Below are 27,579 nucleotides of genomic sequence, written 5' to 3'. Positions count from 1 at the left end.
AAGTTGGATGCAAGTTTTCACAGGACCTGATTATCACACATCTCAACAAGAAAAAACCTGGGGAGAGGAGGTGATGCACAGTTCTAAATCTTACTGAACCTTTGAGTTTTTTCATGTTTGCTTGTATGAAAGATGGATATGGTCCCAATTTTAGATGACTCTAAATTCCATTCACCTCCAAGTGAATAAAATATATTCCAAGAAGGGGGAGAACTTTCAGACTTTTCAGAAGAGGAGTCCAACAAAATCGCACAAACAATTTTCATATACTATCTTTAATATACTATATGGGAGAAAGAACGCTAACAGGTGCTGTGCCTGGGTGTGTCCCTGCGCCCAGGCACAGCCCGTCGTGAAGAGACCGGTGCTGTCTCCTGGAAAGGCAGAAAGGACCTGGGGCAGTGCCGGTCTTTTCACGCTGGGCTGTGTCTGGGCGCAGGTACATGCCCCTGCACAGCACCAGTACACGCCCAAGCACAGGAATATATAATGTTTTCTGTATATTCTGTAAGGTTAAGTTTTTAAGTCCTGTTTGGTACAGCATTTTAGTTTCAGTAGTTTAGGAGTTGAATTTCTGCCTTAGTTGAAGTTGACCTAAGTTTGAGTCCAAACAGGAGTTGATTTCCTCTTCTATTTTAATGGACTTAGTCAGAGAACAGAATCCTCAAGGAACAGGAATATTGAAATGAGGTAGGAATTGAAGCAGAAAGAAAAGCACAAGCCAATAAATAAGCTTGTAATCAGGTTGTATTAATTTTAATGGAGTGGTTTTTGGTTTTTGGTTTTCGGGTGAAAATGGCTCTCTTCCTATGGTTTGATGGTCAAAACTAAATACTGTGAACAGTCCTCTTCCCACCATTATCTTTCTTCTTCTATTTCAGTTTCTCTGCAGAATTCAATTTCAGTATTTCTCTTTAGTCAATAAGCATCTATTTGAGACTGATATCATATACCTATTCTAGTGGGGTCAGGACCTGCAATATAATCAGCTAAGCCGAAATACATTAAAGATAGTAAGTGCTGGACTGAGCTGATCATCAATTCAGTGTTACCACATGTTACAGTTGCTTCGCTTCTTCTGAGACAGACCCACACACAGACATAAAGATATATATATATAAGGGTGGACCTTGGTGCAACGGTTAGGTAACATCTTATCTGCGAAGCAGGGGTAAGGCTGCCTACATTATGACCCTCCCAAGCCCCCCACAGTGGTGGGAGCCTCGTGCACTGGGTATGCCCTTTATATATATATATATATATATATATATATATAACCATTATTTTCTCATAAAAAGGAAAAAGCAGCCCACAGTTCAGCCTTGAAACCCAAAATGAATTTCTCAGATTGATTGACCTTTTCAAAATATTATTCTATTGTCTATCCAGCAGGATTTAAACATTATGTGACATTTACAAGCAGGTAACATAAAGGAGAAAAACAAACAGGAAAGTGAAGTTAAAATTTCATTCTTCTACCTAGAGTTTTGTGTTGGATATAAGCCGGACTTCATACAGATCATTCTCGCCTTTCCCTGCACCAATACATTCAAAAAACAGAATTTAGAAGATATTTTTAGATAAACAATGTATCAATCATTTTCACCATTCTGAGTACAATTTGTAATAATGCATCTAAAACTCACCAACTTCAGCAGTAATTCCCGGCCCAAAGAATGATGCAAATTTTGCCTGAAAAGACATCATTAACGACTTGCAAATCAATACCTAGTTATGTTTTCTCGTTTTTGAAATTTAAGATTAATTGTAAAGACCATAATCAGTTGCATGTCAACCAAAGGCTGCACTTGCCATCTAAAGAAATGAACCACAAATACAAGGGTCTAAGCAAAACAATAGATAAAGTTGTTGGAAGATTCTATTTATTTCTTAGTATGATTTCTTAATGAAAGCAAACTTATCCTCCAGGTTTCGGTCAATGGAATACAATGAAACATAGTCTTCTGCAAGTTCAGATAATTAATTAACCTGTCTCTTTTCAAAATCTGACAATTGCAGAGTTTTAGCCTCAAATACCAGTACTAAACAGTACTTGCCATCTTCAGTGACCTGCAAAGCAGTGGCTAGTAACATAAGAAGGCAGCTGATAGGGATTCATGTTGGCATTATAACAATTTTAACAATAAAATCTCATTTACATATAAAAAATTTTCAATTTGAATGCTCAATTTCTACCAACCCCAAAGAAATACAAATCTGCTTCCCATACCCCCTCCCACCCCACCCACCCCCCCCCCCCCCCCACCAAAAAAAAAGAAGACAGAAGATAAAAGGGATGGTGCTAATCTTGAGAGTTTTAAATACAGGGAATGCTGAGAATACACTATATAAGAACATAAATTTTACTCAGTACACAATATAGATCCAGACCTCAACCAAGTGAACCAACCAAAACTTGAATCTGGACCCAACTCAATTACCAGAACAATTCTACTAACTAAAACGAGAGAAAATTAAGTCAAGAAAAACAGAGAACTGACACCTCCCCAAATTTAAACAAGTGGTTCACTGTGGTACTACATCTTAGATCCTGGCAATAGCTTATTCAAATCAAGTCTGAATAGTATACTCTTACACTTGTCGGCCATCTAATTGAATAGGCTATCTAATCATAAAAATACTCAAAACACTTTACTTTTGCTAACATGACACAAAAGAAGGGTTTAAAATGAAAAGGGGAGATTTGAACCCACAAGAATGAAATACTTATCAATATAAGCTTCCAAATCAGTTAAGGAACTTTATATGCAAAAATTCATCTGAACATATTGTTCCATGTACAATAGTAAATACATCAAGAGAAATCAGAAGTCACCAAATCATACTTCTTCACGAATCATTTGTAGAATAGGTGCACTCCGCCTTGGAATTCCTCCACCCTAAGGTTTAAAAGGCATAAAAACAATTGATGTTAAATAAAATCTATTCAAACTATTTTAACTACACAAGTACACAAGCACAGAAATTATGATTTGTTTTTCAATACTTTGTGACATTAAAGGACAGAAGTTACCCTTTGCTTGAGCCATATAAGTAGGAAGAAACAGGACAGCTAAAGGAAACAAATAAAAAAAAGAAGAGAACATATTAGGCAAACACATTTTCACATTTAAACTATTTCGTTTCGCATTTATTCACAGAGGCCTCGAGAAATCATCCATTAACTTTTCTTCCCTTCTTAATTTTTAAAGAACTCTGGAATCCCAAAACTATAAATCTTTTGAAAAAAACCCACCTTTTTTGTGAAGCTTAGTCCCCAGAAGTGAGAAGATGAAGAGTTGGCATAGAAGCAAAAGCAGCTTATAAACTAGAAATTCAGTCAATATAGGACCTGAAAGGCTTAAACTGTCAAGGAAGTACAAACCTGATGCAAATCAGACAGAGATGGGTCTGCTGTTACAGAGAAAACCAGCAACAGAATAGCGCTATTTCAAAGCCTGCGGCAGCAGTAAAGAAATGGAAAAATAGGCTATCGATTGGAGGAGAAAGGGAAGATAATTGGGAGAAAGAAGAGAAGAAGTATAAGAGAGATTGTAGGAGAGAAAAGAGAGGAGAGAGAAGAAAGAGCTGGCAACCTCAAATCAAAGCAAACTAGTTCCTTTTCATTCCATAAGTTTGGGGGGGGGGGGGGTAGCAGTTAAGCCTCACCCCTAATTTATAAAAGTAAAGAAGAAAAAAAAAAAGATGAAGTCTAAATAGACTAAAACACCTACATACACAAGACATGTTGGAGTATCCTAAACACACTCAACTAAATGAATAATAAGGCCCTGTTTGTTTAGAGGGGACTTAGGTGAGGTGGGAAAATGCTGATGTGGCACTTCAAAATCCCACGCCAACCTTGTTTGGTTATCCTGGGTGATGAAATTACAAAAGTTAAGGGAACATCATTAATTGCTTTGTCTGCTGATGTGGCACTTCAAATTCCCACCCCAAGCCTATCCAAAGTCCCCACCAAATTGGTGGGACTTTGGTTACTATTCATGGGAAAAGTAACTTTACCTCAAAATTTCCACCCAATAAAACCCCACCAACATGTGGGTCCCATCTTCCCAACAATCCCACCCCACCTTCCCCTCTAAACAAACAGGGCCTAACTGAAAACAAACGGTTATTTGGTCTGGTTATTAAATCTCTATATTCCAGCCAACTAATGTATTAGAATGGTAAAGAAAAGACTTCTGAAAAAGATCCCACGGATTGTTGGAAGATAACGTTCCTGAAATTCAGGAAACCTAGAACAGAAATTTGTTAATTTCTTTCAAACTGGGCCCCACTAGTTGTGTGAAGATAAAATTCCAGAAAATCAGGAATTATAGAATTGCAGGCCATTCAGAAGTATCCAAAATAGCTCCACATTATCTGGCTTCTAGAAGAACCAGATCAGAACCATCTCTTGAACTGAGGCCATTGTTTGAACCAGAATTTGACCCAAACCAGTCCTGCATTAGAACTTCACAAGCAAGAGACTTGCATAAGAACAAACTAATGCAATCACTAAGAAACTGAAGGTACTTCAAACCGCAACATGGAAATACTTGTTAAAAAACAGAAATATTACTGAAGTTCTTAACTAATAAATCGATTTTACACCAAGTCACCAACAAGTAAATCCTAATGATCATGTACCCACTTGTACAGAATAACAATAACAGATGTACCTGACCATATTGAAAAATTCGTTTTAAGGCCTCATCCAAATGTTGTTCATCCCCGTAACGAAATCTTATAACATCATTTCTGACCTATGAGTTCCACAAAAAAGTCACTCAATATATTGAAGACTCAAAATATCAACTGAAGACCTGCATATATCATATAGAAGTAGCCGTAGGTTATAGTCAATTTCAGAATGCTCATCCATAACTTAAATCCAAGTAGTTAAAGTGTATTTAAAAGAAAAGGTTCTCAGAAAATTAAATGGGTAACTCCATACACCAACGGTGCATGTATAGAATATATTGGGGTTAAGTCATCCTAGGATCACAGACTGTATTGATTAAATCAAAAACAATTTTAGCAATTAAGTTGATTGTCTACACCTTTCTGACTTGTGGGTAGATATCAAGAAGCAAAAATGAAGCCATTAACAATAGAAATCTAGCGTCGAAAAAAGATACATATCCTAGTGACCTGGATTTACTAGTATTAAGAAGAAAACAAATTCTCATTGAAACTTACCGTTTTACTTCCACTTTTTCTAAATGTAAAAATGATAACACCCGAATCACAATAAGAGATTTTGGTCATCATAAGTAGGATGATTTATAGACATGTATATATGTGCTTATATTGCCATTGTTAAGTTATAAATAAGTTCATAAATGTCATTTTTGTAACTATGACATATTTTATTATCATAAATTGAATGGAGTCATGTATGTTAAGGGTCCATGTAGTAAGCGTATTATGGTACTTTGTTAAATAAGCTTGTGTTTTACCTCCCTAGGTATTCTTATGTTAGTGTGAGGGTATTGATGTAATCTTACATGTTATCTCACAAGTTAGTAAATATAGGGAAGAGAAATTGATTCTCTTCCCAAGTGTTCTTGCGTATCTTTTTCCTCTCCTTCTTTTCTCTCTTGTTATTTTCCTTCATTACTTTGAACTTGGTATCAAACTGGTTTGAGAGTCGATCAGCATCTTGTCTTTCCATTGTGCCCTCTGGGTTTGGAGCCCTAGAAGAGTAGAGGGATCCAACTGAGGCTGCATCATGTAAGAAGAGTGGTTTGAGGTGTTTTCTCATCAACTAGAAGACTCAATGAAGACCAAAAGCTATGAAAGATTGAAGACCAAGAAGAAAAACTGGGAGTACAGACAGCTTTTATGGTTCAGACCCTCTTTCTTTCCTCATCAAACAGCTGTTGGAGGTGGGGCCTAGAACATTGGAATCGCCCTAGGGCTTTCTTTCAAGCCCCAAGGCCCCTGCTGTGAAGGTGGTTCTAGGTGAGTTCATAACTCGATTTTCTACATCCCTGTTGAACCGCCAGCTTCTGGTTTGCTGGTTGTTTTCTCCCTTGAAAGCTATATTTGAGGTAAACCATAGTCACTTGCTGGTGAGTTATGCTATTTGGAGTATGTAGTTGTAGGAGGATGGACTCATACCTTGAAATGTGCATTTGATTGAAGTTTTTCCAAGTTTTATGACTTATTTGCTGGCTGGAATCGTTGCCTGAGTTTTGGGAAGGAGTGTATTGGTAGGGTGTATACTCCCGTTATGGTTATGGGTATCTAACCAGCTTCCCGAGTGTGCCCTCACATAATGTTCGAAATAGTGGACCAATGGAAGCCCCGGCTGGTGGTTTAAGTAGAAGTCCGATTGCCCTCGAAAATCTAAATACCCAGATATCCATTATTAAGTTGGGCAACACCAACCATCTGGACTGGGCTCACTCTGTTAAACTATCCTATGTGAAGTCATGGAAAGTTGGGTTACATCACAAGTGCTATCTGTCCTCCACACTCTAGTGATCCAGCATATCAGCTATGGGAGACGGAGAACTCAACTATTATGACCTAGTTAATTTTTTCAATGGAATCTAAGATTGGTGGGAGGTTTATGCAAAAGGAAACAGCCAAGGATATCTGGGATAGTACTGCTAAGACTTTTGACCAAGTAGGTGACTCGGCTAAGGTCTACTAACTCCTCTTGAAATTATCAAATGAAGTAGGGAGATAGGACTATCTCTGCATACTATAACACAGTTGTTGATCTCTGAGAGGAGTATAGCCACTATAGGAAGCTCCAACTGTCTAATCCTGAGGATGAGGCAAAGGTTTATAGAACATTTAAGAAAGAGTAAATCTTGATCCTCGTTGGGGGTCTGAACCCGGAGTATGAACCAATCTGGGTGCAAATCTTAGATAAGGCACCCCTTCCATCTTTGGATGAAGTATGTTACAAAGTGAAGAAACTAGAAGGTTGGCCATAGAAACTGCTCCATCTCTTGAGAGATTTGCCATTGCCTCTAGCTCATAGAGGAGTTGGCACAGGAGCAAGAGGCCAAGGTCCAAGCCGTGGACATGACAGAGATAGACTCAGATGTAACCATTGTGGCAAACCTAGGCACACTAGGGAAACCTGTTGGGACTTTCATGGATGTCCTCCTAGACCAGCACCTGTTAGTATGCACGGTGGCAGGAGAGTGGACACTAGGGCTAACACTGTGATGGCTGAACCTGAGTCCATGGGACATCCTTCTAGACCATATGCAGACAGCTAATCCCTCACAAGAGGCGATCTTGCAGTTTTTCAACGGATTATGTCACAATTGGGCAGTTCTCCTCCTATAGCAACCTTGTCAAAGCCTTCAGCCTCAGTTTTGCAGGCTTCTACCTCTACTACTTCCTCCTCTTGGTTCATTGATTCCAGAGCTAATGATGATGGTTTTGTCTCAGTGTTATGACTCATATATTGTCTGCTCAGGTAGGGATAAGGTTAGAATCCCTAATGGTTCACTTTCCTCTATCTTTGGTAAGGATAGGGTAAAAGTTACTTCTTCTATATCTCTTAACTTTGTTTGCCATATTTTAAACTTCACCACTGAACCAAATCCTTAAATTGTTGTGTCACCTTTTTTCCTTCTCACTATCATTTTCAGGATTTGATGACAAAGATGATTATTGGCAATGGACGTGAGAAGAAAAGGCTCTATTTTCTTGACCCCAGGCCATTTTTTTAAAAATCCTCAGTTATATGTTTTTGGGCGAAGTGACAATAGTACAGCCAATATTAAGATGCTTTGGCATCAACGTTTGGGTCATCCCTCTTTTGTTGTTATGAAAAAACAATTGCCTTAATTATGTTCCTCTATTTCTAATTCCATATTTCAATGTGAACCATGTTTGTTTGCTAAACACGTCGTTCTCATTATCCTTTCCATGGTACTTGGTCTACTACTCCCTTTCATATTGAGCATTCTGATTGGGGACCTACTCCTACTACTTCTTTAGTTGGTTATCACTATTTTGTTTCATTTGTTAATGACCTCCCGCACCATGTGGGTCTTCTTGTTGAAACACAAAAGTGATACGGCTCCAAAACTCTTTTACAAATAACGGTATTGTCCATTAGCTTTCTTATGTGGACACACCACAACCGAATGGGGTAACTGAGCGAAAAATTCACCATTTATTGGAAGTCACTCGGAGCCTACAATTTTGGTACGCATGTCCCTAAGTCCTTTTGGTTTGATGCTTTCCTTACTGTCGTCTTCTAGATGAATCACAAGCCTTCTAGCATCCTTGGTTTCAAATCTCCTTTAGAAAAATCTTATCTCCCCGTGTTTTTGCTTTCTCCCTTCCTCCCAAAGTGTTTGGGTATGTGTACTATACGCATGTTAATAAATCTGATCGGACTAAATTTGACCCTAAAGCTCTTAAATGTATTTTTCTTGGTTATGTCCCTTCCACGAAAGGCTATAATTGCTACCATCCATCCTCTAGGAAGTAGCTTCTCTCAAAATATGTCACCTTCTTTGAGTATGTGCCCATATACCATCTCTTCAAGGCAAGAGTAGTGGAAGAAAAGATGCAACTGTTGTTGTCATCCCTTTTCAACCTTTGATTATTCCCCTTTTTTTTTAATGTAGGCAAGTACAAGGGTGTGGATGTTGCTGATGTATTAGACCATCCAGGGGGAGCTGGTACTGAAGGAGAACCTAACATTGAGAAGGTTGACGAGGAGGAGCTACTTGAATACACAAGAAGGGAAGAATACACAAGAAGGGAAAGGAAGACCTGCCAAGAATCCTCATCCTGACTGACCTTTCTGAGTCAAGTAATAATACTCCTTCCATTTCTTCTGAGTTAGATCTTCTCATTGTTGTTCCGACAAGAACAAGAGCTTGTATTAATCTCAGAGTCAAGTTTGTTTTTTATGATGCAATCTCTCCTGCGTGCTTTGCTTTCTCAATTGCTCTTCTTCAACTTTTATTCCCAATAATCTCACTGAGGTCATGTCTGACTCAAAGTGGAAGGACGTTATGAGTGAGGAAATGGTGGCCCTGAGCTTGTTGATATTCCAAAGGGAAGGGTTACAGTTGGATGCAGATGGGTCTACTCAATCATTTACCAATTAGATGGCACTTTTGAGAGATATAAGTCAAGATTGGAGGCCAACGGATACAGTCTAGTTTAAGAATTAACTATAATAAGATATTTTCCCTAGTGGCTAAACACAATTTGATCACAGCCCTTTTATCATTGGCAGCCAATCTAGACTGATCACTATATTAGCTAGATGTGAAGAATGTATTCCTTCATGATGACTTAGAAGAGGAAGTGCACATGCGGACCCCTTCAGGGTTTAAGTTTCCCTCAGCTAAAGGGTAAGTCAGTCGTCTTATGAAAGCCTTATATGGCCTCAAACAGTCCCTCAGGCTTGGTTTGAGAGGTTTAGACAAGTTATACTGAAAATATAGAGACACTCGGAGTCAGGTTTGACTATATCTACCCAACGAGATAATGATACTATTACAACTCTTATCATTTTTGTAGATGAGATTGTGGTCACTTGAAATGACTAGAAAGAGATAAAGAGACATAAGTCTTATTTAGCTCAACAATCTGAGATTAAGGACCTTCGAACCTTGAAATATTTCTTGGGAATTGAAGTGTCAAGGTCCTAGAATGGGATAAATATCTGTTAGAGGAAGTTTGTATTCTATTTGTTGAAGGAGAGCAGATTGTTGGGCTGTAAACTAGTAGACTCACCCATTGATCAAAATCACAAGTTAGGTGAAGACTGTGGACAACCCCTAATCGATACAGAGAAGCATTAAATATTAGAAGGGAAGTTGATCTATCTTTCACTGACTTATCCTGAAATTGTTTACGTTGTTGGGGTAGTGAATCAGTTTATGCATGCTCCTAAGAGTAGGTATTTGGATGTTGAGTATCGCATCCTCAGGTATTTGAAGTTCAGCCCAGGAAAAGGGCTATTGTACAACAGACACAACTATTTCAGAATTGAAGGCTACACTGATGCTGATTGGGCAGGATCTGTTTTTTATGGAAGGCCTACAACAAGATTTTGCAAATTTATAGGTAGTAACCTGGTTACATGGAGAAGCAAAAAATAGTCTCTTGTGGCTAGATTGAGTGCAAAAGCAGAATTTAGAGCCATGGCTCACGGAGTTTGTGAGTTTCTATGGTTGAAAAAGCTAGTTCAAGAATTGGAGTTTGATACTGAGGGTTCCATGCGGTTGTATTGTGACAACAAGACTGCTATAAGTATAGTTCACAATCTTGTGCAGCACGACTGTACAAAGCACATTGAGGTTGATTGGCATTTTTATGACCGGTCTACATCAGGATATTGCAAATTTGTAAGTAGTAACTTGATTACTTGGAGAAGCAAAAAATAGTCTATTGTGGCTAGCTCTAGTGCAGAAGCAGAATTTAGAGCCATGGCTCATGGAGTTTGTGAGTTTCTACGATTGAAAAGGCTAGTTTAAGAATTGGAGTTTGATACTGAGGGTTCCATGCAGTTGTATTGTGACAACAAGACTTGTGACAACAAGACTGCTATAAGTATAGTTCACAATCTTGTGCAACACGACTGTACAAGTACATTTAGGTTGATTGGCATTTCATAGAAGAAAAAATGAATCTGGCTACATCTGCACTCCTTTTGTGAAGACAGGAGACCAGTTTACTAATATCTTTACCAAAGGGGTTAACTTTCTCCAATTTAGTACACTCTTGAGCAAGCTGAGCATGTATGACATTTATTTGTAGTTAAGGTTATTATGGGTACTTTGCTAAATAAACTTATATTTTTGTTAAGAATAGGAGTTTAAGGGTATTCTTGTACATAACCACATGTATTTTATGTTTCTTCTGTTATTTGTATAAGGCCAGGGGCCCCTGTGTAATTAGTTATTCTTTTTCAATACAAGGAAGTTTGTCTCTAGTTTGAGACATATGAGATTAAACACAACCGTATGTGCTCTTCTCTTTCCCTCTCTTTTCCTTCTTCTCCTTCCTCTCTAAAACTGAACATGGTATCAGAGCCTACTCTTCCTGGAGTTTGAAGGTGTTAGAAGGGTGTTTAGTAGGCCAAGAGGTGGTTTCCTCTCTTGGTTGTTGCTGGAGTTTGAGCTCCAACCTGCAGTTCTTCACAGATCGGTTTTCTCTCTCGGTTCTCATCCAAATGGAGAGCAACCAAGTGCTCTAGTTTCGTTTGGAGGTTACCTTTCTTCCCATTGTGTCATCTCAAGCCAGTTGGGAGCATCCAAGGGACAGGAGTGAATCTCGGCCAGGACTGTTCTGCCCTGTTTTCCGCCAGCCAGAGTGTGGGATTGGCAATAGCTCTTCAATAGAGCTTTGTTTGGGAGCTTTTTTGGACTACCCACTGTCGTTTCTTGGTAAGGAAGACTTTTCTTTTCTACTCCGCTGCTGTTTGCTGTTTGTGTGAGGCTCTACAAGCTTTTTCAAGCTTTTTTTGTCTAGGTTACCTCTGTTTTTTGCTGCTGTTACTTGGGAATCTATTGTTCGTGCTTGAAGTGCTGTTGATTGCTCCTCTCAAGTGTTTGTTTTGAAACCACAATGGGTGAAAAAACTGTTGAGACATCTGAACTTCCCACTGTTACAGCAGCCTTGCCAATCCCTCCATCATATGAGAATCCAAATGTTCAGCTCCCCATTGTTAAGCTTTATAGTAACAATTACTTGGATTGGTCACGGTCAATGAAGCTTATCCTTTGAAGTAGGGGGAAGTTGGGATATATATCTGGGAGCTTTAAGGCCCCTTCCTCTGATGATCCAGGTTACTCTAAATGGGAAACCGAGAACTCCCTTGTGATGACTTGGCTCATTTTTTCAATGAAGCCGGAGATTGTAAGAAGGTTTATGAGCAAGGAGACAGCCAAAGATATTTGGGATAGTGTTGCTCGTATTTTTTATAGAGTGGGGGACTCTACAAAGGTTTATCAACTTCTTCAATAGATTGTTAGCCTGCGCCAGGGTGACAAAAGTATCTCTGGGTACTATAGCCTTGTTGTGGGACTTTGGGAGGAGTATGATCACTACAGAGATCTCCAGCTGTGTCCTGTTAATGAGCCTAAAGTGCATCAGTTGTTTGAGAAGGAGAGGGTCCTGTTCCTTCTTGGAGGTCTTAACTCTGAGTTTGAACCCATACGGGTACAGATACTTGGCCGACCAAGTCTTCCCTCCCTGGAGGAGGTGTGTGGTTATTTACAGAGTGCGGAGGCGCGTAGAAGTGCTATGGAGACCACTCCCACTATTGAGCGCTCTGCTCTTATTTCATCCACTCCACAGGACCGTCCTCCCTTCACTAAGGGGGCTGGTAGAGGCCGATTCTCCTGTGACTATTGTGGCAAGTCTGGGCACAAGAAGGAGTTTTGTTGGGATCTTCATGGGAAACCACCCTCTACTGCATCTGGAGGACAGAAAGGACCGAAGAAGAATGGGCCTAAAGTCCATGTTGGGGTTCATGAGTCTGATTCATCCTCCCTCTCCAAAGAAGACATAGCAGCTTTTCGTCGGATTGTAGCACACTTGGATGGATCCTCCTCTACTGCACCCACTACTTCCACGGCTCTGCAGGTCTCTACTTCATCTGCCACCACACCCTGGGTCATTGACTCAGGGGCCACGGATTACATGACTGGTAGGTCTCAGCTTTTTAACTCCTACTCAGTTTGTTCTGGAAAAGATAAGGTAAAAATTGCTGATGGTTCCCTTTCTTCCATCTCGGGTAAGGGAGATGTCCAAGTTACTCCACTTATCCCTTTGAAGTCTGTCTTTCATGTTCCCAACTTTACCACTAATCTTCTTTCCATTAGCCAATTGACTAAATCTTTGAACTGCTTTGTCACCTTTTTTCCTACCCATTGTCTTTTTCAGGATTTGGTGTCGAAGAGGGTGATTGGCAGTGGACGTGAGACTGATGGATTATATGTTCTGGACACTTGTGCTTCCCCTGTGACGACAGCTCAATCTTATGTGTGGGCAACATGGCGGACGTAGACAGGAGGACATTTTGCTTTGGCACCAGCGTTTGGGACATCCTTCCTTTTCTGTTATGAGAAAAATGTTGCCACATTTATTTACCTCTTTTCCTGTCAATCATGTTTTTCATTGTGAACCTTGTCTTTTTGCAAAAAGTTGTAAGACAGTTTATCCATCTTCTAGCAATAGATTTATTTCACCTTTTCACATTGTTCATACTGATGTTTGGGGCCCTTCCCCTGTTACTTCTTTACGTGGCTTCCGCTATTTTGTCTCCTTTATTGATGACTTCTCTGGAGTTACTTGGGTTTATCTCTTGAAACAAAAGAGTGATGTCTATGTTGCGTTTAAAATTTTTTTGAGTTGGTTTACACTCAGTTTCAAACTCGTATTTAGATTGTCCGCTCTGATAAAGGTGGAGAGTATATGTGTGGTGGTTTGGAGTCCTTTTTTTCTGACCATGGCATTATCCACCAGGTGGCTTGTGTTGATACCCCTCAACAAAATGGGGTTGCTGAAAGAAAAAACCACCACCTGCTGGAAGTAGCCCGGTCTCTTTGGTTTACAATGCATGTTCCAAAAACCTTTTGGTCCGATGCCTTACTCACTGCCGTCTTTCTTATCAATCATATGCCCTCCAGTGTCTTGAACTTCAAAGTACCTCTTGAGGTCTTACCCTCACGTTCTTCTTCTTTTTCACTTCCCCCACGGGTCTTTGTTTGCATCTGCTATGTCCATCTTAGCAAATCTGCCCACACTAAATTGGATCCTAAGTCCTTGAAGTGCATCTTTCTTGGGTATTCCTCTACCTCCAAAGGCTACACATGTTATCACCCTCCTACCCGTCGGTGGCTTCTCTCCAAAGATGTTTCTTTCTTTGAGCATCTCCCGTATTTTCAGTCACCTCTTCAGGGGGAGTGTCATGGTAGTGAGGTTGAAGAGGCTCCTGAGTTTCTATCCTTTCCTTCCCCCTCTCTCGTCCCTATTTCCCTATTTCAGATTGACAAAGGAAAGAAAGGTCCGAGGATACTGTTGTTGAGGGGGAGTCTCCGAGTGTAGAGGTGAACAGAGAACAGGGGGAGCTACTTATGTATACAAAGGACAAGAGAAATCCTCCTTCATGGCTCCCTATAAAGAAGACCTGCCAAAATCCTCCTTCGTCTCCTCATCCTGAGCCTCCATCCATTGAGACAGGTATACCTTCCTCTACTCCTACACCCTCAGACTTAGATCTTCCAATTGCTCACCGCAAAGGAACTCGAGCTTGTACTAATCCCATTGCCAAGTTTGTCTCCTATGATTCTATCTCCCCTACAGGTATTGCCTTCACAATGGCTATCTCCTCCATCTCTATTCCTAAGCATGTAGTAGAGGCCATGGCTGATCCAAAATGGAGAGAAGCAATGAATACCAAGATGGTGGCCCTTGAGAAGAACCACACTTGGGATCTTGTTGAACTCCCAAAGGGGAGAGTTCCTGTTGGATGCAGATGGGTATTCACAGTTAAGTTCAAGTCTGATGGTACTGTAGAGAGATATAAGGCAAGACTGGTTGCTAAGGGCTATACCCAGGTGTATGGCATTGATTATCAGGAAACCTTTGCTCTAGTGGCCAAGCATAACTCTATTTGGGTACTCCTCTCAATGGCTGCAAACCTTGATTGGCCATTATACCAGCTTGATGTAAAGAATGCTTTCTTACATGGTGACTTAGAAGAAGAAGTCTACATGCACTCTCCCCCTGGGTTCAAGCATCCTAGTGGTAATGGAAAAGTGTGTCGTCTCAGGAAATCTCTTTATGGCCTTAAACAATCTCCTAAGGCTTGGTTTGAGAGGTTTAGGTAAGCTATTCTACAGAATGGATACACCCAAAGTCAAGCTGACCACACTTTGTTTATACAAAGGAAGGGCAACACTATTACAGCTCTTATTGTATATGTTGATGACATTGTGGTCACGGGGAACATCGAGGCTGAAATCACAAAGCTTAAACTTTACTTGGCTTGGCAGTTTGAGATCAAAGATCTTGGTCCATTGAAGTATTTTCTGGGGATTGAAGTTTCAAGATCCAAGCAAGGGATCAGTGTTTGTCAGAGGAAGTTTACCCTTGATCTACTTACAGAGACAGGGTACTTAGGGTGTAAACCAGCCTTCTCTCCTATTGATCAGAATCACAAACTAAGAGAAGATTGTGGTGAGCCCCTTGTAGATGCTGAAAAATATCAGAGATTAGTAGGCAAGCTAATCTATCTTTCCCTTACCCGACCGGACATAGCCTATGCTGTTGGCGTGGTAAGTCAGTTTATGCATGCACCCAAAATGGGACATCTTGATGCAGTGTATAGGATCCTCAGATACTTAAAGTCACGCCCTGGAAAAGGTCTTCTCTTCTCTAGAAATGGTCACTTGAGGATCGAAGCATACACTGATGCTGACTGGGCTGGATCTATTTCTGATCGAAGATCCACTTCGGGATACTGTACTTTTGTTGGTGGGAATTTGGTTACTTGGAGAAGTAAGAAGCAACCTGTGGTGGCTAGGTCAAGTGCTGAGGCAGAATTTAGAGCTATGGCTCACGGAGTGTGTGAAGTCTTGTGGCTGAAGAGACTTGTTCAGGAATTGGGATTTGAGACTATCAAACCTATGAGTTTATATTGTGACAAGAAGGCAGCCATAAGTATTGCCCACAACCCAGTGCAACATGATAGGACCAAGCATGTTGAGGTTGATAGACATTTTATCAAGGAAAAAATTGAGTCAAAGACCATCTGCACCCCTTTTGTGAAGACGAATGAACAAGTGGCCGATATCTTCACCAAAGGACTTTAAGAATAGGAGTTTAAGGGTATTCTTGTACATAACCACATGTATTTTATGTTTCTTCTGTTATTTGTATAAGGCTAGGGGCCCCTGTATAATTAGTTATTCTTTTTCAATAAAAGGAAGTTTGTCTCTAGTTTGAGACATATGAGATTAAACACAACCGTATGTGCTCTTCTCTTTCCCTCTCTTTTCCTTCTTCTCCTTCCTCTCTAAAACTGAACAATTTTACCTCACTAGGTATTTTTATGTTAGTGTGGGGGTATTGATGTAATCTTACATGCTATCTCACAAGTTAGTAAATAAAGGGGAAAGAAATCGATTCTCTCCCCAAGTGTTCTTGTGAATCTTTTGTTATTATTTGAACTGTGTATGGGTATTTTTCCCCCACTCACAATCTCCTTCTCTTCCTTTTCTTTTCTCTTCTATTCTTCTCTCTTCCCTATTGTTTTCTGTCTTTTCCCTTTCTTTGATCAGTTTCTGACATTGAATGCTGTAGACATATAATTTCCTGTTTAGAGAAAGCAACTTGAGCCTAAACTTGCTAGGAACCCATAATATGTTGATTATCATCTAGACTCTGCATTCATAAACTAAAAGGGTATGGACTTGGAATAAATCCCCCATGAAATGCTACAATAAATTAGACTTCTGATTAGAAATGATATTCAATGTTGCTACAGTTCATACTGTTTGATAACATCTTCAGTGTCATGGCGGATGTGTTTAGTTCTCCACATTATAACTATGAATTTTGGCCTGTTGAACGAAAAAAAAAGGTAAGATTTTTGAGCAATTTAAAACAATAATATATCATTCATTAACTTTAATAGACATTTGTCAATTTCTGTAGGAAATCATTCCATTTGATTCTTAATTCTTTCATATACTTATGGGAGTAATTTGGCTTTTTTTATATTTTTATTTCAGATACGCATGTTGGTGACTCGCTTGATCTTAGCAATGCTATTTCTTCACAGTGCAAAAAGAACTTAAGAGAATGCCTCAAAGTTGCCATAGAAAATACTATTGCTTTCCTTCTAAGTTTCTCTTGAGGTTTCTTCTTTCTCTTCCTGTTGTACTGAACCACAATTTCAACTTCAGCTTAATGGTGCCTACAATAATAAGACAATAACAACCATTTGGTTAACAGTCCTAATGACCAGACAATATTCCCTGATGGAATTGCGACAGGGTGGGGGGGGGGGGAAACCCTTCTAATTTGAGACAATCAGGCTGGCAAAGTTGAAATACTCAATAATTTCCCATATACAGACAACTGATCAAATGAAATTGTTGCAGTAAAAATCATATCATCATTTGTTAATTGTATTCTAGAGTTTCTCTGAGCTATGAATTAGATAGAGAGGGGACATAACTTTTCATAAATATAAACTAGAACTAGAATGGACATAAGTTCATGTACCAGATTGTACTTTTCAAGTACCTGTTTAAGAATAGATGTAGCACATGTTTCCCTCAACATTTGAGCATCTGAATAAGTTAAGCATGGTACAGGTTTGAGTTCTGCATACTGCAAAATGGAGAAGGCCAAGCTGAACGAAATAAGAATAACAAATCTAATTACCATAGAAATAGCATCCCTAAGGTGACGTAGCTTTGAGTTCATGCCAACGCAACAACACAGAAGAACCAATAGAATGGGACTGGACACAGCTCGCTTAATTGTTTATTTTTTAAATGAAGAGAAATAGCACTAGACAAGATGAAAGTCAACAAATCACCACAACGTTTCATGGCATAGTACAAAGACTTATTACTAACATAAGAGAGAGAGTATGCAACATAAAATCATATAGATGAATCTTAAAGATAGCTTGAGGTCTTATTCTGATAAGAAATATGCGATCAGACACGATCCACTGTGGTTCTCCCATAGAGATGCATGAATAAAGATGATATAAAGAAATAAGGAATAATTACAAATACAAATTACATGTATAGATAATAGAACTATCTTTGATTATCTATAAAAAAAAGTGACTTGAATAAACAAGGCGTACAGAAAAAAGAGAGAAAATTAATGCTTAAACAACTACTTTAGTAAAAAAGCTACTTTAAAGCCTGCATTACATTCTTAAAGCCACAACCATCATAATCAGATAGAGGTACCAGAAGTTGAATTCGGAGAAAATAAGATTCATGAGTTCAGCCTTATATTGAAACCGTGTTAAAGAAGTTAAGTGTCTTATCAAGATAATGAAATATATTCGTATACACCTGTACAATGGCATAAATAATACCTAGCATTCCTACAAAGAAAAAGTATATCTAATAATATAAATAGACGTTAACTTATATGTGCAGGTAAGGAACATGGTATAAGATAAAATATATCCAGAAGTGTTACACTGAACACCCATTATCATAATCTGAAATCTATCCATCAGGAACAGGTAATCCACTAGGCAGAATTCATTTAATATAGGCTAGACCAGAATTTCCGCCCTTTAGTAGAACATTTTCATCCATCATCCAAAAGAAAATCTATATTACATGTAAGAAATTTACCTTAAGAGCCATACCAATTATTGCAAGAGGAAAGCCATATGTTAACATTAATGCTGACCATTCAGACCCAGGGAGAATATTAAAGTATGCCCCAAAACCATACCTGAAGATCAGCAAGTGAAGTGATACATTAAAACTAGAATATTTTCAGAATATCTGGTTAGCCCAAAAAATAAAAGGAAACTTACGAAAGAAGTGTAATCCCAACAGATAGTCCAATTACCCCAAACGAGACCTGCCAAATTTGACAACCATATCATTTCATTGACCAGATACTTTTCAAGTGTAGGAAAAGTAAACAAATTCATGATTAGCAGATTGTGTTAACAGAAATGATGTCACTTAGTTCATTAGGGCATCTTAAAAGTTATAGTGAAACATGTCAGAGTTCATGGCCGATTCAGTCACTTGCAATCTCTAATTCTCATAAAGAAATCTTTAGACAGGTACATTTAAGACAACAGTAGAAATACACGGATAAAAAATAGGGACATGGTGTACAATGTAAAGAAAGGAAATCCAAAATTTTCTTTCTCATGCTTGCAATTTTAATGCTACACTAATTACGAAAATGACTTAAACAAGAAACCAGCAAGGCACATAAGGAAACCCTTTTCTTTTCTCTTTCAGACTGTCATACAACCCCTGTTTTAATAATATTATTATAGCCATTAAAAGGTTTTGCGGTAGTTCATCCTTGATCATGTATTTGAAGGGACATGCAAAGACGGTGACATAGAACGGCTCAAAGTATTTTTTGCCCCAGATGTGACACTTATCCAGTGCCATGACAACCCATCTCAATAAAGTAAGGGTGTCCCAGTGCATGAGGCTCCCACTACTGCAGGGTCTGGGGAGGGGAATATGTACGCAGCCTTACCCCTACTTTTCGTGTCGAGGTTGTTTCCTTGTTTGAACCCGCGACCACCAGGTTGCAATAGAGCAACCTTACCATTGTGCCGAGGCCCACCCTCTATGATAACCCACCTCAATACCACGTGGAAATTATTCTACCTTTGGCCAAAGGCAGAGTAGGGCGTAGAAAAGGTTTTTTCTTTCCTTTATTTTTTTTTTCCCTGTGTTGGGGGGTGGAGGATTACAACTTGTATTTGCAATCCATTCTACTTAGTTGACAGAGGGGTTGCAGGTTTCAATGCCTAGAAGACAAGAGTGGCAAGCTCATCAAGATGATGCCTAGATAACAAGAGGCAGCACAACTATTTGAACAAAGCCAGGATCCTGGTGCCTCAAGGCTGGTGGCTTAATCCGCCAGTTTTGTATTTGCACCACCACCGTCTTCATCAGAAGCTAGAGGGATCATCACCTTTGAGAAGAAATTCAAGGTATAATGTTCAGGTGACATAGACACAAGGACAGGATACCAACGATGGCAACTAACAGACTAACCAGACTCTGTTATTGTGCCATTTCTGATCGAATCCTTTGAAGTGGCCCCACAGAAATCATAATAGATTTTCCTATTCCTCTCCAATGAAATACCAATTTCCATCATCTCCCACGGCACTTGGTTTACTCCTCCGGAATTCCTAAGCACTCCCCTGTTGCCTCCATCATCCTCCATGGCACTTGGTCTGTCCCTCCTCCCTTCCCCCCTGCCCTTTCCTCAGTTTGTGCCTCCCTTCCCCCCTCCTCCCGGCTACCCCTTCATCCGTATCTAACTCTATTTCCTGGCTCCCCTTTTCTAATGGCCTATTTAGCTCCTTCTCAGCTTGGAACTTTGTTAGAATTCGTGCCCCCACCATCCTTTGAAGTAAGCCAGTTTGGTTTAAGGGTCATATATCCTATCATAGCTTCACTGTTTGGAGAGCCCTTACCCACTGCCTTTCCACCTAGTCCTTCGTCTTCCGAAGACAGATGCCTGTTTCCCCCTCTTGTGTTATCTGTTGGAATGGCCTGGAGGACATTGATCACCTTTTCTTCTCTTGCCCCTTCGCAGCCTCAGTTTGGAAAAAGGCCGTGGATAGTTGCTGGCCATGTCACAGAAGAATCCTTCCCTTCTCAAGGGAGTGGCTTTGGATGGACATGACCTTCTCAGATAACTCTATTTGTGATACTGTAGGCAAGCTTGTGTTTGGTGCCACCATCACTCACATCTCGATGGAGCAGAATCTTCGAAGCTGGACCTCCAACTCCCGTTCTTTTGACTTGGTTTGGAAAGCCATCATCTTTGATGTTAGCTCTAAGCTTTACTTGTTACCTCACCATTCTGTTTTGATTCCCAAAGAACAGGTGTATTGTTGTCTCCTGGGGTTTACCTACTTCCCTGATCCAGCCTCCTGTCCCTTCCTCTTAGGGCTAGGTGTTGTGTATAGCCCCCCTCCTTTCCCCTCCTGTGTTTTCTCCCTCTCCCCTCTTTTCCCTCCCCGTTTTGGGATTTTGGTAATGAATTATTTATTCAACCCCCCCCCCCCAAAAAAAAAGCAATTTCCAAGATTGAAAGGAACAACCTGCCAAAGAATCTTCTCCTCAGCATCAAAGAGTATGAAGGGTCAAGAACTGAAATCTTTAGAGTCTTTGGATCGGTCCAAGACACCACAATATGCAATAGGAGAAAACTCCATTCGTCTCTTGCCAACTTACAATGAGCAAAAAAGGACTCTGAGACATGAATCATCTTCAATAAATATAATGTAAGACTAGAACCTGAATAGATCTAATCCCAGGTAGGACCAAATAGAAAACTCTCCAATAAATAAGAAATTATATGAGGGAATCAAGAGAACAATGGGAACTAAAATTATATGAGGGAAGCAAAAGAACAATGGGAACTCAAATGATCAAAGAACAAGAAAGAGAACAATGGGATCTCAAAATTAGTTGGAGAAGAATGATTAGATCTCAAAAGATAACCAAAAGAAAGAATCCCATAAAATTAATAATCTGTTGAAGCCATTGGAGCTGCAATTGAATGATATTGTAGATGTATAGAAACTCCCAGAAGCTTGTAGCACTCTTGAACTAGATTTAACATAAATTCGGGTGTGGAATCAAGAACAGATGGAAGGAGATGGGGGAAGGGAACGGCTATCTCAGCCTGGGCATCTCACCCAACCTATCTCAGGATTTTCACAAAAGCTGAAGTCAATATTTCATTAATCAAATTTGTGTACCATGCTGGCCTCCCTTACAAACTTATATAGAAGACTCAAAAATAGACTTAAGACAAAAGGAAAGGCCTAACCTTATCCTTAACTAATAAGGTAACATAAATTGACTAAGAAAGTGAAATAGTAAAGAAAATAGACTCAAAATAGGACTCTAACTAAAATAAGGAAGTAAATCCTGTTTTCCTACTTTCTACTCCTATTTTAGGCTCATTAAATTGGCCAATTACAAAATAAACCCATGGGGATCAAAGTCCCAATACATATATGACCCAACCCAAAGCTTATTTCAACTAAAATAAGCCCCAAGTGACTTATCTACATCAAAATAACACTATCCTTGACAAACTAATACATGGCTTTGAATCCTTTGATAAATGTCCTTCAACAAACACATACTCCTGGTGGAGACGTTGAAGTAACCTGGATTGTTGATCAATGGCGGTATTGCGGTAACTGATGCTGCAGATTTGGTAAGAGAGCTTCTGCTGATGAATGAATGGATTAGATGTTCAGCTAGCAGGACAATTGGAACTTTTTTCTTTCTTTTCTCTCTTCCGAGGAGGAGAAAGCTGTATTTTTTTTCTGGAGGGGGAGGGGAATGAAGATCGGATCCAATTCCAGGCCTAAGGGATGACACCTACAGGCTTTACCAGTGCAACACACTAGCACCTTCTAGGACTAATGGATCTTGGATCCCTAATGGCATTAGCAACTACTAATCCAATCTAATATCTTCATCTCATCTTGTTGTGTAGGATCAGGAGATAAATCAAGTTCTTTACACCCCCACTTTTCTAAATCCCTCATGTCAAGAGTAATTTTTAGATCCTTCTCTAGTTAAATGAACATGTATGTGCTAATTTTTTTTTTTGGATGAATATGTGCTTATCACAATTATCAACAGCTATTCTTTTGTTTAGGTTTTACAGAAAATGTGGCTTCACAACATCAGATTGATAATAAATGAAACTTCATCCCAATAATATTTCCTGTTTGAGTATTTGAGGGATCATTGTTTGTTTGGAGCACCCTTTTATTTCATTTATCACCTCATCTGATATTACCTTTAATTACACAGCCAATAATTTCTCCTAAGTTTCATTACAATTCTATGCTTAATTGTAGCGCTGAAACTTCAAAAGGAATCATCCTCTGTTGCTTTTGCATGTGAATGTTTTTCAGTTTAAAGTATTCTCCGGTATCACTATTCTAGAATTTCCATCTACTCATCTTAAGTTCCTCAGATTAAGACCATTCCCAGCTAATACAAGGATTAGTAAACCACAAAAATGACTAACAAAGACAGTTTTCAGAGAGAGAGAGACCTTAGCAAGTGTGAATTCGTCGTCTGGGACAATGGCCTTGCCGGCGGTGGAAGCAGGGGAAGGGGACTGTGTTGAATCAGCGGCTCTGGATAGGAACACGAGTCTACGCTGATGGGGTTTGGCATTCGCAGGAGAGTAATGGGCTTTGTTCCCTAAGCTTCTTGACCTCAAACGGATAAGAGAGGGAGCATTTGTTGCGGGACAATCCAGGGAGAATATGAATCGGCGATCCCTGATGATGGCTGAGTGGCACCAGCAAACGATGGTTCCTCCTCCTAGTGCTTCTGCTGCGGCTCCTGCCATGCTCTCTCTCTCTGCTTACCGTTTGGCTACTCGGTCAGTTCATTCTATCATCTCTGTAGGAGGACAAGTGGATACCATTCAAAGCCCAAAACGAATGGCACGCTCTTAACCACCAAAAATTGAGAGATTACGCGGGTGACCACAGACCACTGTTTTTACTTATGTTGGAAAAGGGAACAACCTGAGGCCAAATTATATGCGGAAACTAAACAAAATTGGCCAACCTCTCTCCCTTTACACCGTAATATTTTGTTATCAGTGGATGTCTGCAGCATGGTTCAAAATCTTGCGATACACCGTTAATATTTTGGTATGTTTTGGATATTTCGATACTGTTGAAACGAGATGACCATACGAAATAAAAAAAGGTCTAAATTTTGGTATATTTTGTGAAATTTCGTGAAATTTCAATATATTACTTAATCAAAAGGAAGGGAATACTTCTTTACTGATGATTGTTAGAAATATTGAAATCAAAAGGAAAAGGACAGAAAGATGGCCTGAGTCGAACGAGGTCGTTCTGTTCTTAAGACAGTATTTGCACCCTCCTATTCCTGCAAAGGGTTGCAGCAAACCTGCTTCCCAAGATAAATCAGGTTAAAACAGATTACTGGTTGTAGAATCAGTAACCTCTTGAAGCTATCAGAGAAATTTTTGTTATATTGGACTGAGAGAATTCGTGGCCCATTTATAAGCCCACGAGACCTGTTCGGCACCCTTTGATCAGACACCATCGATCCCAAAAAAATTAAGGCGACATACTACGAAGTGCAAAATGCACCATCAAAGCGCCACATTGCTCCTCACGCACGCGCACGAGCTCGGATGGTCACCGTCCTCGCTCGCAAGTGCGCCGTACAACCCTTTCCAAACATAACATGTGATAATAGCACACAATCATATATAAACCAAAGGAAAACACTTCTCCGTAATCGATGTGGGACTAAATCCCATCCCACATCTATTATTTGGAAAAAATTCCAACAAATATATTACTTAAACAATGTGTATTTAACTATTTATACATCAGGGTCCGATCGTATACTGTCCACGAAATTTCAATATATTGCTTAAACAATGTGTATTTAACTATTTATACATCAGGGTCTGATCGTATACTATCAATCAAGGGTGTAAACCCAAAACATCACTTTAAGTTTATTTTTTTGTAATATGAAGGTTTAAATGTGTTTATTTAGCTTAATAAGTGTGTACATGAAGTATCAGGCCTTAATATAGCCAAAAACCCACCGAGATGGACTGTCGAAATATGGTGGCGAAATTTTAATAAATTTTGGATATTTTGAAAATCTCGACCTACCCTAAATGGCGAGATGAGACGAGATCTTGAACTCTGATCTGCAATAGTTTTCTGCTATTTACGCAAAAAAAAACTGCTCCGGTGAACTGTGAACTATCACTTTTACTTGACAAGGCTTCTCCCTTTTGCATAGCTAATCTTGTATACATTTGTATGAGTGTAATTCTCATAATATAATTACCTTCTTGTTCAAGTGGAAATTACACTGTTTTTTGAAGTCTCCCACTCTTGTCTATCTCTTTTCTATTTGTTTCTCAAGCTTGAGTACTTCAATGGGGGTGTAGACACTGAAATTTGTCAATTTGGAATTAATACCAATAGCGATGACTAGTGTTTTTCGAAATCTGGTCAAAAATCTTAGTCTCAGAATTTATAGGGTTTCTTTTAGTAAAATGATCGAAATTTCCCTACCATTAATTTAACCTCCAAATCTTCTCAAATTAGTCTCAAACTTTGTGTTTCATCATTAGAAATTATATCCTAAAAAATGGTACAAATGCGATTTCATTTAGCCATCACATTATGTGAATTATTGCCTATCAGCTCCAAGTGCCACAAACCCCTTTTGATCTTGTTCATGACCAAATCTTTACCCAATTCATACATCGAATACTTCTCAAGACTTTTCCAACGATACCTAGAACGTGAAGATTGCTTGTGGATCAAAAGATATCGTTATCCAAAGTTTACAGTAAAAAGATTCTATTCAGGCACTCAGGGAGTACGGCATCATTTTTCACCTCAACTAAAGACCTAATTGATTACCCCAAGAGGTCAGCTCAGTTGGCAAAAGAACAACTCCTCAAATAAGAGGTCATGAGTTCAAACCACCGTGGGACCTATCCCCATCCCCTAATCCCCCCCTATTATACAAGCTCTTAATAAAAAAAAAAAAAGACCTAATTGATTTCTCTCTCATACCCCTTTTTCAGTTCCCCACCACCCTCACCATCTCTCATTCTCACTTCCAACACAACGCACCCATAGCAATAGCAATCTTCAGTTCTTCACCCCCTCCCCTTGGCCTTGGAGTCCCCCACTCCTAGGCTTGAACACCCCTCCCACTACCCTGTCTATATCTCTCTCAACCCCATTACCCAATGCTCTCCTCTCCTTCTCCTTGTTTAACCAAGAAGCCCCCCTTACCCTTTTGTTGGCTAGGATCGAGAGAACCCACTTTCTCTTTCTTTCCTGATATATGCAAAAATATACTTGTATAGGTGTCAACATACCTGAAGAGTCCTCTGAACTACATACAACCCTGTGGATCCCTTGTCATTAATGTACCAAAAAATATCATATCTTCTATTCTCTTCGAAAACGATTCAACACGATCGACCTAACTTAGGCAGCTATAATAGCTCACCATCCACTCAGTCGGATCATAATACAAACCGACCCAGACTATATAAGGAATAGTGTCTGACAGAGATAGGTATTCACACTTATTACTCGTATCATATTTCACTCACATTTATTGTTGCCTAGTTCTAGCTAGCTTAATCATCGGAGTTACCACGAGTAAATCTCGAGTTTATCCGACCATTTTCAAATCTCTCTTTCAGGTCATCCACCTCAGCTCGAACAGAATCAAGCGGCAACAGCTCCCACTAACTCTCTCTCCCTCTTTAACCACTCTCTCAGTCCCCTCTACTAATCGAGACCAAACACCCCCCACTTCTCTCCCTCTCTCATTTCTCTTCCAAATCCATCTTGCCACCTCTTACTCTCCTTAAACCAAACCACTGATAGAATAAATCGATCCGAATAGGGACAAAATCCCAAAAGCTAAGATCTCCATAGGGCGTTCAAGAACACAATCAAATAAATAATAGAAAACAGGGATAGAACCACCAATCTTGTTTCGCATCCATAGTGATGATGATTGCAGCGAAAAATAAAAAACAAAGATCTAGGTGCTTTCCCTCTATTCCCAAAGTAACTGGCTTGATGAGAATACCGAATGCGCAGGGACGATGAACACTGAATATCTCCCTCTCTTTCAAGAATGCACTCCTCAATAGCAATTGAGAATAATAAGTTGTGATGGGTAGAGGGGGGACCTAGCTCTCCTTATACAGTAATCCCTATAGGGTCTGACTCATTACAGTCCCAATAGGATCTATCTGGCCCACACTAAGCCAGTCCACATTAGACTTCTAGTATAACTTAATGACCCCACTTTATTAGACCAAAACCCTAATTAGCCTGATTTAGGAATTTAATTATGTCTATATGGAATTTTATTAGAACTAAAATTCTAGCATTCTCCCACTTGGACTTACATTAAATTCCTTATTTTTTAAAATGATTTAAAAACAATTTTGATTAAAACAAATCACAAGCTAACAACTCTTTAAGAGAACTTTATGTGCACAATTTTTTTAAAAATAAATTGGTCTAGAGGTCATATTAGAAAGTCTATCCTATCCCATATAGTTTTAAACACCGAATTATGCCAGTAACTGCATCTATGATCAAGCAACACAGAGCTTTCCATGGTTACGAGAGCCCTCAACTCTACTAACATGGATGTAATGTGGTAGTGTGGCAATGAGATAATACTCACATAGTGATTCCTTATGTATTATCAATTTGTCAGTCCAAAATTTCTCTTCTTTAAGTGGCACAGGCTCACTAGAGAAATAATCTTTATGATTCTAACGAATCTGTATGTCTCATCTTGAATAACTCGAGTTTTACTTTATGTGTTACAAGACATACCTTTAGGCTAATAACTTAATGCCCTAGCCTTGCTTAAGGTTTACACATTCCTTAAGTCTTTAAAATCAGATATATATACATCATGTCAATAAATGAAACACCCAAGTGTTCAAAAGAATTTTGTATGCAATGACACCTGATATATATATAAATCAAAGTTTACCATAAGGTAAAAATACGGATGAAAAGAAACTTTAAATTACAATGAAGCAAAATAAAACAAACTCCTACTAACTAACCACATCCCATGATGCAACTAAGCCCATGCTCATGACATGTCTCTCAAAAATACAAGGGCGAAGACCTTTGGTTAGGGGATCTGCAACCATATCATCTGTAACAATATGCTCCACTGCAATATCACCTTCCTTTACTCTCTCTTTTATGGTCAAATACTTGACCTCCATGTGTTTAGACCCTCTAAGTCCTTT

General features: G+C 39.3%; 1 protein-coding gene across 5 annotated transcripts; it reads right to left on the bottom strand.

The window, feature by feature from the left end:
- Positions 1 to 44: 44 nt before the first annotated feature.
- LOC122664486 (thylakoid membrane protein slr0575) lies at positions 45 to 26,077 on the bottom strand. 5 transcript variants are annotated; one of them, XM_043860323.1, is made up of 11 exons: positions 26,040 to 26,077; positions 22,801 to 23,117; positions 18,536 to 18,582; positions 18,348 to 18,450; positions 17,263 to 17,349; positions 4,683 to 4,766; positions 2,847 to 2,900; positions 1,990 to 2,070; positions 1,647 to 1,692; positions 1,480 to 1,535; positions 45 to 175 (listed from the first exon to the last, which is right to left on the bottom strand). In XM_043860323.1, the coding sequence occupies exons 2-10, from the start codon at positions 23,101 to 23,103 to the stop codon at positions 1,480 to 1,482; spliced, it is 861 nt and encodes a 286-aa protein (XP_043716258.1). In that variant the 5' UTR covers positions 23,104 to 23,117; positions 26,040 to 26,077; the 3' UTR covers positions 45 to 175. The 5 variants fall into 5 exon arrangements, with proteins under 5 accessions (XP_043716258.1, XP_043716255.1, XP_043716257.1 ...); XM_043860320.1 differs by having other exon boundaries at positions 55 to 192; positions 1,472 to 1,535; XM_043860322.1 differs by having other exon boundaries at positions 55 to 192.
- Positions 26,078 to 27,579: the final 1,502 nt, after the last annotated feature.

This window comes from Telopea speciosissima, chromosome 6, assembly GCF_018873765.1.
Source record: "Telopea speciosissima isolate NSW1024214 ecotype Mountain lineage chromosome 6, Tspe_v1, whole genome shotgun sequence".
NCBI classification, from domain to species: domain Eukaryota; kingdom Viridiplantae; phylum Streptophyta; class Magnoliopsida; order Proteales; family Proteaceae; genus Telopea; species Telopea speciosissima.
Note: the sequence above shows the minus strand (reverse complement) of the source record. Positions and strands in the feature narration are given on the sequence as shown.

Bases quoted from the DNA above. Each gene is read 5' to 3' on its own strand.
- LOC122664486 (XM_043860323.1), bottom strand. From the start codon at position 23,103: ATGGCAGGAGCCGCAGCAGAAGCACTAGGAGGAGGAACCATCGTTTGC. The intron at 18,451-18,535 runs GTAAGTTTCCTT...GCTGATCTTCAG, and splicing joins GTTGGGATTACACTTCTTTC to GTATGGTTTTGGGGCATACT. The intron at 2,071-2,846 runs GTATGATTTGGT...ACTGCTTTGCAG, and splicing joins TACAAATGATTCGTGAAGAA to GTCACTGAAGATGGCAAGTA.